The sequence below is a fragment of the Lactuca virosa genome, chromosome 4 (assembly GCF_052849685.1).
Source record: "Lactuca virosa cultivar CGN04683 chromosome 4, Lactuca_virosa_CGN04683_v6, whole genome shotgun sequence".
NCBI lineage: Eukaryota > Viridiplantae > Streptophyta > Magnoliopsida > Asterales > Asteraceae > Lactuca > Lactuca virosa.
In genome coordinates, this window is record NC_136429.1 from 437,831,914 (window position 1) to 437,844,560 (window position 12,647).

Genomic DNA, 12,647 nt, shown 5'->3' on the forward strand with positions numbered 1-12,647 from the left:
ATCTAGCATCGATTAAAATATACCAACCATAAATCTCGAGAACACGACAAAACCCAAATAAGTCTTGTCTTCTATATAAAAACGCAGGGTTTTTACTAGTGAATCTATGATGGCTAGTGTAAACATTATGGTCATATATCATTAAGATTCTATGGACTTAGAATGAGTGATTCCGCCTCATTTCATGTTCCTTGTTTGGTTGTGGGCTTAAGGCGGGGTCACTCATCCGAATGCCCTTGCAATCTTAATGATATACGACTAGTTTACACCAAACGATTATAAAAGATCTGGAAGGACTTATAAGGCAAATTTCGTCACAAATTGTCGAAACATTCATAATGCTAGAACTCGCTAAATACATTATAAAATATTCGAAGTAGTAATACCAAGGATAAAACAGGGAGCATAAAGGCACACATTGAATACACTATCATTCCAAAACAATAACTCCTTTTAAATCGACTCAGCTCAAGTTATAATAAGAAATTCCTTATACTACGAAAAGTTCCCCCATCTTTCCCCCAAATTCTTGAAGTCCCAGTCGAAACACTAATTTCGAGACGAAATTCTTTCTAACGGGGGGATGATGTGACAACCGTCAATTTTTGGCCAAGTCAAAGTCAACTAAAGTCAACGAGTCAAACCAGTCAACTCACCTAACCCTTGTACATTAGGGTTTCCATTATGTTTCTTATTGAACAACTCGCAATCTTAATACAAAGTATCACTTAGAGTTTTCATGTGTTCGGAAATTCTAAACCCTAATCAGGGCAAGTGATGAAACTACTCGATAAAACATTATTCCTTAACCCTCAGGGGCATATAACAATGATAACGAGACTTAACGGGATGTACAAACCTTGCGTTGTGAAGCCAAACACTCAAAAAGGTCACAAAAGAAGTCTCTCCCAATCTCTTTCACTCTAACTCTCCCAAAACTCTCTAAGTAGGAGAAATCGCTCCAAGAATGTGAAATCTCTCTCAAATCTCTCCAAGTATGTGAAATCTCTCCCAAATCTCTCTCTGTATGAGAAATCTCTCCAAGAATGTGAAACCCCATACTTTCATAGTGCAACCCTCAGTCACTATTCCTCCATGCTTAGTCAATTAATTGTCCTTTCACACTATTTCACCAGCCCATAATCAGATCAAAGGGCTGGAAAAGCTTCACTTCACTTCCCTTAATATTCACTCTTTCTCAAGAAGGATCAAACTTCATTCTCTCTCACTTCCTCTCTCTAGATTTCGAGATTCAAGGCTATTTTCCAAGCTTTTCTTCTACATTTGGTAAGTATCTTCCTCCTACACTTAGATATTCTACTATCCTTCATCCAAATCATAAATTGCTTACACAAATATCGTCATATTTGTTGTTAGATCTTCAAATCTTCAAGCATCTCCCAAGTGTTCTTGAGTTGAACACTTCTTTTCTCCATCATCCATCTACTGAAATCACACAAGGTGAGTTCATACCCCTACATTTTCATGTTTTTCTTAAGTTTTAGGGGGGGGGGGGGGAATACAAGTTAAAACACCAAGAACACAACTAAACTCAAACAACAGTTTTCATCAGAAAAGTTGAGTCTTATTCACGGACTGTTTTGACTATCTTAAACTTAATATCTTTCAAAACTGTTTAATTTGAAAATAGTTCAGGTTCATACCTTTAAAATGACTACTTGCACATCACCATACGCTTTTTCTACAATTTATGGTGATTTTTACAAAACTGCCTATCATTTCAAAAATGAATTCGGACCAGTCTGTGAATATGAACATTTTAACACAAGTTAAAGACTTCTAAAAATCATAATAAAAATTATGAATAAACAAGACACATTTTGTGAACTTTCAGAATTTACGGATTCAGTTTTTGACTTCGTATGATTTTTCTATAATTTTTCTAAAACAGTGTAGAAAGGTTAAAAACTAGTTAGCAGCTTACAACTTTCATAACACTTTGTAGTATGTTGAGCAAAGTGCATAACAATAAGTTCTAAATAATGAATGTATTTTCTTGTTAATTTATCATCATAAACTGAAATTTAGTCATTCATGATAAGGTTTACTCATTTATTTCGAACACATATAATAAACTGCAATAAGCATAGTTTATGGATTTTTACTACATGAAAAAGGTTTTACTCTCAAAACAAATGGGTTTTTCATATCCTACGTGATGAACTATAATAGTAATAGTTTAAGGATTTCATATCACTAATTTATTCAGAAAAGGTGATTTTACTTCCTTCACGGAAGAGGTTTTAATATCAAACTATGTGTAAACTAGTTAACTTAGGTTGTGAGGCAATTCTCCCCCCGTACGTTCGAGTACGGGATCCCAGTTCCTATAAGTTATAACCAGAGTCTCTTGTAGGGAGAGCGTGATAATTGTGTATAGATCTATATTGGGATTGACACCCCACACCTCGCTGCTAGCTACAGCCGGACCAGCAGGTCTACGGGTGACAAGAGTCATAGTATCTTAACGTCTGAAAAACGTTGTGCAGGTTATTTCTCGTCATAGTATGGTTATAGCGACTCACATAGGTAGTTAACAATCTTTCAAGTTTACATGGAAAATTCTACTTTGAAAAAGGGTTTTACTTCTAAACTAAACGAGTTTATGTCGATTTAAACTTGCATGAATTACTTTAAGTATGGTAAAATACTTGTTTATTCTCAGTCCTGGGATTTAGGACTACATAACTTTTATAAGGAAAATATTGGATTTTCTTGGGAATCATATTTCTATTAAAACTACATTTCATCTAGAATTGTTAGACTTCAGCTATAATTGCTAAGTGTATATGCTAGAGTTATCTAAGAATCTAGTCACAATCGACTTAGAATTGGTGGGCCCGCCTCATCTCCTGTTCTTTGTTTGGTTGTGGACCTAGGGCAGACCCATTATATTCAACGGTTTATTTAACTAAAATTTTATATAACTTGTATACGCTGGGCGATTATAGAAGGAATCTATGGGTCCTTCTAGGGTTCATTATCGCGTAACACAGGAGCATTCATTTCACACTTAACTAAGAAAATATTGGATTTTCTGGAAATCATACTCTATCGCTTTTACAAGGAAAACGGTTTCTTCCTCAAATAAAACTCTTATGAACTCACCAACTTAATTGTTGACACTTTTCAAAACTACTTGTATTCTCAGGAAATCAGTGAAACAGGAAAACTTCAGCATTTTGAGGATGGGACGTTAAATCGTCAACAGTTCATTTTGTCATCATAATGTAATTGATTTTGAAACATGTAAACATATACTATGGTGTAACCTTTTTAATTATATTTATGACGGTTGTATTTACTTTGAGCATTATTATACTCGTTGTTGTGATACTATACATGAAATCCTCCACCCCCGGACGTTTCCGTGATCCTTGGTTTGGGGGTGTGACAATGGGTGACCCCGTGGGAAGTCCTCGTGCCTAGTGGCCCAAAGCGGACAATATTGCGATACGTTCCAGAGGAGGATGTTACATAAATCTCTTAACTTGATGGTTCTTTATGGTAGATCTGGTTTAGGGCTTGATTTTGTGCATGTTAGGGTCCCTTAAGTCATGCTTGGGAGTATGAGTTATCCCAAAAGCTAGGAATGCCAGATCTTAGCCTCTCTGATGTTCCTTGTGCATAAAAATGCAATATTGATGTGTTATATTGGACCATGCATGAGTTAGGGCTCTTATTATGGGTCTTAATGGTCAAAAACAAGTATTGGGTCCCATTAAGTCATGCAAAACTGTAAAGTTGCTAACTTTACGTGTTAAGACCTTAAAATGATGTAGATATGAAGTTTGGACGTTAAGAACTTAAGTGATTAAGTCAAAAGTTGAGGATTTGCCCTCTGGCCAGTACATTGAGCGTACATTCTAGTACGTAGGATATACTAGGTCAAGTACACATTTTTCGAGTCAACGCTCGTACATTGCGCGTACGAGGAGTACGCAGGGTGTACGATGTGAAGCGGGCTTCTATTGTTTTAGGCCTTCTTTTTGGACTTGGACTTCTTTTGGGCTTTGGGCCTTAGCTGGATTTTGGGCTTTGTATATGTTGGGTTTTATTTGGACCTTAGGTTTATGGGTTGGGCCAGTTTTGGGCCTTGGGCCACTATAGAGTTATTGGGCCAAGCTAGTTGGGCCCAGTAAGGAAAAAAATGTAAAATAGTCTTTTACCCTAGAGGTTGAGGATGATGATTTGGGACCCCAGTTATGGTTTATGACCTAATTATTAATTAGGGTATTCTTTGATGATATATAGTACAGAGATTTCCCCAGATCAACAGTCTGAGCATTTATCTGATTTTCCAGCAGATTGAGGTGAGTTTCCTCACTGAGTTTGGCGGGTCGAAGGAACCAATGTCGACCCATGATTTATTGCGATTAGGGTGCTAGTTGTCTGTGTGACTCTTGCATGTGTGGTATGTAATATGTATACCGGGCGGGATCCGATGCCAGGCGGGACCTAATGAGCGTATTGTATGTTGTTTGTCTTAGTGATTCTTGCGTGTATTTTATGTGTCTGTATGTATATCGGGCGGGGACCAATGCCAGGCGGGGCCTGATGAGTATGATTGGGTGGGGTCCATTTCATATTACTGACAAATCTGTTCCGGGCAGGGCTCGATGTCGGGCGGGGCCCAATGGTTGTCAAGCAAGGCCCATTGTATTTATGGTATGTGGTATTTTGGGGAACTCACTAAGCTTCGTGTTTACGGTTTTCATCTTATGTTTCGGGTACTTCCGGATCGAAGGGGAAGAGCTCGGGGTGATCGCATCGCACACACCATGATTTCCGCTTTATTTGACTTGATGTATTGGGATGATTGATTGACATACTCTGATTTTCCTTTATGGATTTATGAACATGTTTGGTTGATGGTTTTATTATTATGAAAACAAAATTTTTGGTTTTAAATTTTGGGACGTTACAGAACATCCCTTTCTTGTTGAAAGACATCTTTGTGATTACTTGTGTTCTTTATTTTTCTGTTTGATCTTTGTTTAGTTAGTTTGTTCTTCGTTAATTGTACTTGAAGTATATCCGATCGATACAAACCTTCACTCTAAATTTCAGGTTCTTACATAAAAGCCCTTAAGTGCTATATGGGTACTTGTGGATGGATCCACTATGTATGATGAGCCTAAGGAGGTGGGACGCCAATACGACCACAGAGGGGGAGTTTTGAAGGTTGGGTGACTATTCCTTTATCGGGGGTTTCGGCCATTGTTGCGATCTCTGTGATGGTTGAATCCTCGATGTTGGCGTTTATTATTCCATATGTAGAGCACGGTGGAGGAAGAATTATTATCTCAATGTAGTACTAAACTTGGTCTTGAGTGGTTAGTGCAAGATTCCTCAATCAAGCTAAAAGTTGGATCACCAAAGTCCAAATCAGGGATAATTGTAAAAGTCAATTAACCTAGTAAGTTATTCAAGTAAATAACATCATTTTGTATTGTTGTAGCCTTCTAGCAATCAAGTAAACAACCGAAAATCAAACTCAAAACCATTAGAGCATCCACATAGGTGCAAGTTTAACACCTTGCAAAAGAATGCCACATATGATTATTAGATTAATGTAATATTATAAAAGTGTTAGATTAAAATAATATTATAAAAACACTTGCAAGTCTTTCAAATATAGAAAGATGAAGTCCTATGTTGGCAATCAATATATCTTAGTGGCATTGCAAAAAAAAAAATGAAAGACCCGATGTGGAGGGTCTTAGATGTTAATTGTTAACTCAAAAGAAGACAAGAAACGAAATTGTGAAAGACCCGATGTGGAGGGTCTTAGAAAGTTACCATGCAGACCAACTCTCGGTGAGATTCTTGGCCTAATCTCGGTGAAATCGGGAAGATTCTCGGGACCGACATTCCTGACCGCTATTTTTTTCTAGGTCTGTAGGATCCCACTGAGATCCCACCGATATCAATTGCATAGCTAGATGTAAGACCTTTCTTGAGCATCGTTAGAAGTAAAATTTTGCTAATCGTTCCATAAATACAAAGCTTCAACAACGAATCAAGTTTTGTCCATGTTTGATCATGACTGTTACGATTGGTGTCGGTAAGGTGATCCAATACATTGAAACGCATGCAGTGTGTTTCAAAGATCTCACACCAAGCATCACATTTAAAGTTGTACTCGCCTAAATCTAGTGTGATTGGAACGTACACTTTGATATTCGTTATTCCAAAAGCTTTTTGGGGGTTTCTTTTCTCATCGGGATGATTGGTTACAGACTTATGGGAGAGAGAATATGTAGAACCAATTACAACTCTAGTATCATGAAATTAGACATATTTTCTCGTAATCATATTGATTTTCATTCCTAAAAATATATACGATCATTAAATTGTATATGGACTGGACCGAATATACAATAGTTGTGTGTTAAATACAACTATGTTAATAATGCATGCTAAGGTACAATAATTACAACCCGATACTACTACAAACATTCTGCCAAACACATTAAGCCAAACCATTACCATTTAATATAACGAAACCAAAAACAGCCAAACACAAACCATTACAATGTAAATAAACCACTTTATGTAATTTCTTTGATATAAAAAATAACAAATAAACCAAATTTTTTTATTTACTATAATTGATAAATAACAAAGTTTATCTCATATTCTGGATCTTTCATAACAATTCAATATAACAAAAGCAAGAACAGCAAACCATTACAACTTAAATAAAACACTTTATGTAATTTCTTTGATATAAAAATAATAAATAAACCAAATTCTTTTTATTTACTATAATTGATAAATAAAAAAATTTATCTCATATTCTGGATCTTTATTAACTCTTAATGTATGACCTCATTGTTTCGTGTATAATTAACAATACAATAATCTATTTATATTCGCATTATTTCCAAAACTTTACATTCTAAATTACTACTGAGATGTCTTGTGGTCTAATGGTTTACTCTTGTCAAAGTCTCAAAACGCAGTCCTAATAAATTGTGAAGTTGAAAGAAATTCTACCTGAAACCATTATACATGTTATTACAACATTATTTTTCTAAAACCAGATTAGATCCACATTTTTTACCACAAATGGAAAGAATTTCTATTCACATGATGCAATTTAAATAAATAAATAAAAAGTACACCACCATACCAACAGTTTTCTACAGCTTCACCAGTCCAATAACATCCCACAAACACATAATTCAAAGAACCAAAGGAAATGTGCGAGAAGACAGATAGACATATACCACCTCACCACCACAAACGTACAACTCCTAATGCACGCTAAAAGTACAACTGCTTACACTGCCCGACCTCCACCTCGGTCGGGCAGTACGGGCACTTAAAAGGCCGCGTACTATTATTCTTCGACAACTTAGTAATCGACTGTCTACAAAGCACATGCCCACAAGACATCAACATCGGAGGATTATCCTCCCCCGCTTGATCCCTACTCACGGGACACACAAATATCGAGTGAAATTGAAACTCTTGATCTAAATCCACCGGCACCGGCAACTGCTTCATCGTCTGCCACTCCTGCTTCTTCCCCGTCATCACATTCATCAATTTCAAAAGCGTCGGTAAACCCTGAACGCCTGCAGCCACTGTCGCGCTCAGCGGACAGTGGTGCGACTCGCCGATTAGGTTACAGTACTGTAACGCTAATTCGTCTCCGAGTTTCGCCCAGTGCGATGGCGAGAGAAACTCGGAGTACGGCGAGGATTCGAGCTTCCCCACCCAGAGAAGACACGCCATTAGCTTTTGAATCTCTGGGAGGTGGCGCTCTGCGAACGGCGCGAAGTGCGACCGCGCGTATTTCAACGCGGCGTCGCGCCGTCCGCTCTGGAGAATCTCCATGAATTGGAGACGGTGGAGTTTTAGTTCGATGTCGGATCCGTTTTTTAGCAGTGTTTCATGATTATTGGTGGCCCAGCATAAAGCAGGAACGAGGTCACGCGTTTTCATGGAATCAAGGATCTTATACATTTCGTGGAAGTGAGTTTTTCTGTCGGTTAGGGTTTTCTCGTTTGATTCGGTTATGAAACAATCGCCGATTTCGAACAGTCCTTCGCGGTATAAATGAGCGGCGATGATTTGGTTGACAGTGTGGAGGTCGAAGTCGACGTGGCGGTAGGATTTGGAGATGTCGGGGTTGAATTGTTTTTCGAGGAGTTTTGTGTATTTGCTGAAAGCGATGTTGAGGTCTTTTTGTGTGGATTCGAGTTGAGTGAGTGGAGCGATTTGTTTTAGTTTTGATTGGAGTTCATTGAGGATTGATTTGGTGGATGGAGTGGTTGATTGGATTTGTGATATCGCGTGGTTGATTTCTTGGGTGATTTGTTGGATTGTTTCTTGGGATTTGGAGGTTGAGAGTTTTTGCTTTTTTGTAACGCGATCGAATGCGTCTTTGATTGAATTTAGCTCCATGATGAAAATTGTAGCTACTTGTAGTTTAGGAAATGTTATTAAGTGTACCTGTAACAGCATAAAAATAATAAAATACAAATGGAAGGGTAAAAAGGTAATTTTGGTTTTCTGATGAAAAAGGAAGAATGAAATTGAATTCCTGGTGCAATCCATGAAGTATGGAACTCAGAATTGAATTCCATTCATTTTGGAAACCAAACATGCCATGGAATGGAATCGCCAATTCCAGTTCCATCAGATTCCACCGGAATCCAAAAAACAGATCAAAGAGATATGGAAACCAAGGTGTGTTATTCAATTCCGTCATATTGATTATGAGAAGTCACTGTTTATGAATAAAATGAAACTATGAACAAAGCATGGTAAATAACATATAGAAGAGAGAAGGATGTAATTACCTGATGATCTTGATATAATTGTTGAAGGAATTTGAGTGCTATAGTCTTCTGTGATATGATTTGTTGTCTGTAAAGCTATTGAGATTAAGATAATTTGAAAGAAGATAACATATATAATATGATGAAAAGCTTACAAATACAAAAAAAGAGCTAGTATTTAACTGCTTTTGAATCTAGAGTGAATGAATCTACTAAGTTCACGTCTATTCTAATAGAAAAGTTGATAAATACACATCCAATAATACATATTATATATAGTATTAGTCTTTAGAATCAACATATTCTAGAAAGAAAGAACGAATTAAACAGAAAAAACATTATATACCAGCATTAGGTTTCAATCTCTAAATCCAAGGTTATATTATGTCTATCTTTTTTATATAATACGAATTCACAAGACATTTAAAAAACAAATCTTCATTTTATTTGCAGAAAGTTTATCTTTATTGAGAAGAGTAACTTTAATCACCGATGATAATCACCGATAACTAGAAACACTAAATGCAAGTAAATTAACATCGTTAAGCAACCAACGATTATCTAATAATTCAGTCAAGCCTTCTGATTTCTAATCGGGTTATCAATTTCTTCATAGATTCAACACTAATTGTACGAAAAAAAAGAATCATGAAAGTTCCAGATCGAGACATGGAAGGGAGGAATCGTATTAGAAAAAAAAAATCGAAACAATGATAAACATATTTAGAAAATATACGTAGATAGATGCAGGGAAGCTTAGTATCTTACCAGGGACAAGGACTCCGATGGAGTTTCTGGACAGGCGATTTGCGTATAAAATTGGGGAAATTTGCGAACTGAAGGCTTTATGATGAAGAGATTTTTGTGAAATTGCTTAAATAGGGCTTTGATTTTTTTTATCTTTAAAACTTATCCTGGTTTTTTATTACTTTAACTTTTTAGGCCTTGTATGTTTCACTACGATAAGAAAGCAATCACCGCCTCCTAGGCAATGTCTTAAAAAAGCGTGTCAATATCGGTTGAATCGGTTGGACTGTAAACCGTAAAGATAAAATTCCAATTAAAAATGGATTTTTGTCTATGTATGAAATGAATTGAAACAATCAGTTTTAACATAAAAACTTGTTGAACCGTTTGACCTACAACCTTTACAAAAACTCGGTTTGACATAAGTGATCATGTTCTTGTTAAAGATGAGGATGAGAGTGAATTTTGAATACTAAGCAATTATGAGCTTGTTGCATTAAACAATTTAGAGTCTCGATATTTGTGTTTTGTTTTGATGGTGATGTGTTTGAATTAAAATTATAGACAATTTTGCTTGACGTTGAACTATGTATTTTTTTAGGGACTTGATGGGACCGGTTTTGACCGACTTACGATCATTGAAATCAAACTAGCCGTTGAGTTGAAGGATAATAACCTAAACATTGTCCGACTTAAGACCTTAAAGAGTGGCATGTGCATGAAAATAAGGATTGTCAAAGATTGATTAGTCCTAGATTAGACTTGGATTGCTCGGTCCTAGACGATGATTTGCCAGGTCCTACTATCCGGTCTTGATCTAAAATTCATGTTTTCAATGTTCAACTCTACCTTAGGATAACATTTATTTTATTTTTTAGATGTGTTTGACAAAACTAACTTCAAACTGTAATTTTTATTTGTACATGAGTTTTCAGCAAAAATAACTGAAATTTTTTGAAATATATAAACTTACATGATATCTTGTGTGAAAACTAAAATTAAAGCGTAAGTATGAAAGATCTAAAAATATTGATAAATTTTCGATAACTATATTCCATTAAAAAATCAAATCAAAAGCCATATATATATACAACATATAAAGTCTATTAATAACATCATAACTATAACTGTTAAATATACAATAAATAAATAAATAAATTTAATTATTATATGTATCTTAAAGTTAACGTTGCTCTTAACTTCCAGCTATTATACAATAGTATAGTTACTGTCACATTAATAAATATATAGGAGTACATAATAAAGTACATAATTAACTAGCCACTTCAATTGGTATGGGTTTTATTCTTGGTTTGTAGGCTAAAACTTATGTGTGGATTACTCGGTTAGCCATTCAAGTGAGTACTAAGGTGTAAAGAAACACAAATTCGTTATTTGGGTTTCTAAGATAACGTGTGTGTGCCTTTATTTGAAGGTTAATTGTGTAAATTTTGTAGGAGCATTTTGGTAAACCTTATTTGAAATTGTTTTTAAAGTATGAGTTTTTTATTTATTTAAAATAACATCTAAAAGTTCAAATTATCAAACAAAATGTTTAGAAGCTTTTAGTTTTTAGATTTTAACCAAAAAAAAAAACTCGATTTAAGCAAAAAACTTAGGTCCCGTTTGATAGATATATTTCCAGGTTCAAACAGATCTTTCTGACTAAATAGACTGAAAAGATTGTTTGATATGCACAATAAATGGGTATTTCCCGGTAAGATATGTCTTTCCCATAAAGTCTTAAAATCATATCTTTCTGGCTGAATAGGCTGGAAAGACAATTGTACCCCAAACTCTTTCTTTCTTGTATTATTAATTTTTTTAAATAATTTTTTTAATTTTTTTATTGGATTATTATATATTAATAAATAATATTTATGTATTAATTAATATTATTTTATTAAATTATTAATTTCTTTTAAATAATTCTTTTTTTGTTTCCTTTTAATGGATTAATTCTTTTTATTGGATTATTATACATTAATAAATATTACTTTATTGAATTATTTGTTGGGTATTTTATGTTGCGTCATGAGCTTAGTATTGTATATCCGGATTGGGCCTGTCCATCCGTGATTATTATGTAGAGTTTAGCTATAAATAGTGCATGCATGTATGCCTTAGATACGGTCGTGAATATAGTTATTATTGCTTTGTAACCCTAAACACCTCTATAGTTGAAGTTCTTAATCGAGCTCTTCTGAGGTGTTAAAGTTTAATCATTCGACATCAGTTAAACCATTCATGTGTTCTTCATTACATTATTTATTGTTTATCTGCTTAGAATCTATCGATCCTACCAGAACTTTGTTCTATCAATTGGTATCAGAGCAGGAGACTGTGTGATCAATACACATTCCTTCTGTGTTAAGAATTCTTTAGGGTTTCCGCTTTTATCGAATATAAAGAAGTCGTCTTCTTCCTGTCGATGGCAACTCTTGTGTTTGATAAAACCCTAATCTCAAGTTTACATGTCTGATTCTAGCAGTTCTAAGGAAAGGCTCACCATGTCTCACGAAGATTCTCAAACAAATCCAATCAACATCTCTAACAGCATTGGATCCACTACAAGGGTTCCCATTCTTTACACTCAAGACTATGAAGTGTGGGCGCATCACTTTGAAGATTACGTAGTTGGATTTGAAGATAATGGTTATCTCATCTGGGAAGCTATCACGCGTGGGCCGTTTGTTCACTCTAGAACATACAGGACAGTAAAGACTCAAAAAGAATATAATCAACTCGTGGCGGATGTAGATAAGATGCCACAGGATGAAAAGGACAAGGTGCTATGTAATGTGAAAGCTATGAGAATGATCAGATTCGCACTGCAATCGGACACTTTTCGGTTAGTGGGTTCATGCACGACGGCTAAAGAAATCTGGGATAGGTTGAAAGAACTCTACTCAACCGATGAAGATCTAGAACACTCTATTCAAACCTTGTTGCTCTCAGAATTTGGAGATTTCGAACAGAAACCTGAAGAGAAACTGATACAAACCTTCGATCGCTTCAATCATCTCCTTAGCAAGATGATCAAGCATGGTATAGAAAGAAAACTGATCGAGCAAAAAGTAACCT

At 35.4% G+C, this 12,647-nt stretch overlaps 1 protein-coding gene across 2 annotated transcripts; it reads right to left on the reverse strand.

Moving 5' to 3' along the window:
• Positions 1–7,105: 7,105 nt before the first annotated feature.
• Positions 7,106–9,707, reverse strand: LOC145109063 (protein RMD5 homolog). Of its 2 annotated transcripts, none has more exons than XM_079046173.1 (3): positions 9,585–9,707; positions 8,838–8,904; positions 7,106–8,487 (listed from the first exon to the last, which is right to left on the reverse strand). In XM_079046173.1, the coding sequence occupies exon 3, from the start codon at positions 8,437–8,439 to the stop codon at positions 7,294–7,296; it is 1,146 nt and encodes a 381-aa protein (XP_078902299.1). In that variant the 5' UTR covers positions 8,440–8,487; positions 8,838–8,904; positions 9,585–9,707; the 3' UTR covers positions 7,106–7,293. The 2 variants fall into 2 exon arrangements, with proteins under 2 accessions (XP_078902299.1, XP_078902300.1); XM_079046174.1 differs by having other exon boundaries at positions 8,838–8,912; positions 9,585–9,671.
• Positions 9,708–12,647: the final 2,940 nt, after the last annotated feature.

Excerpts from the sequence above, each read along its gene's own strand:
- LOC145109063 (XM_079046173.1), bottom strand. The coding sequence starts at position 8,439 with ATGGAGCTAAATTCAATCAAAGACGCATTCGATCGCGTTACAAAAAAG.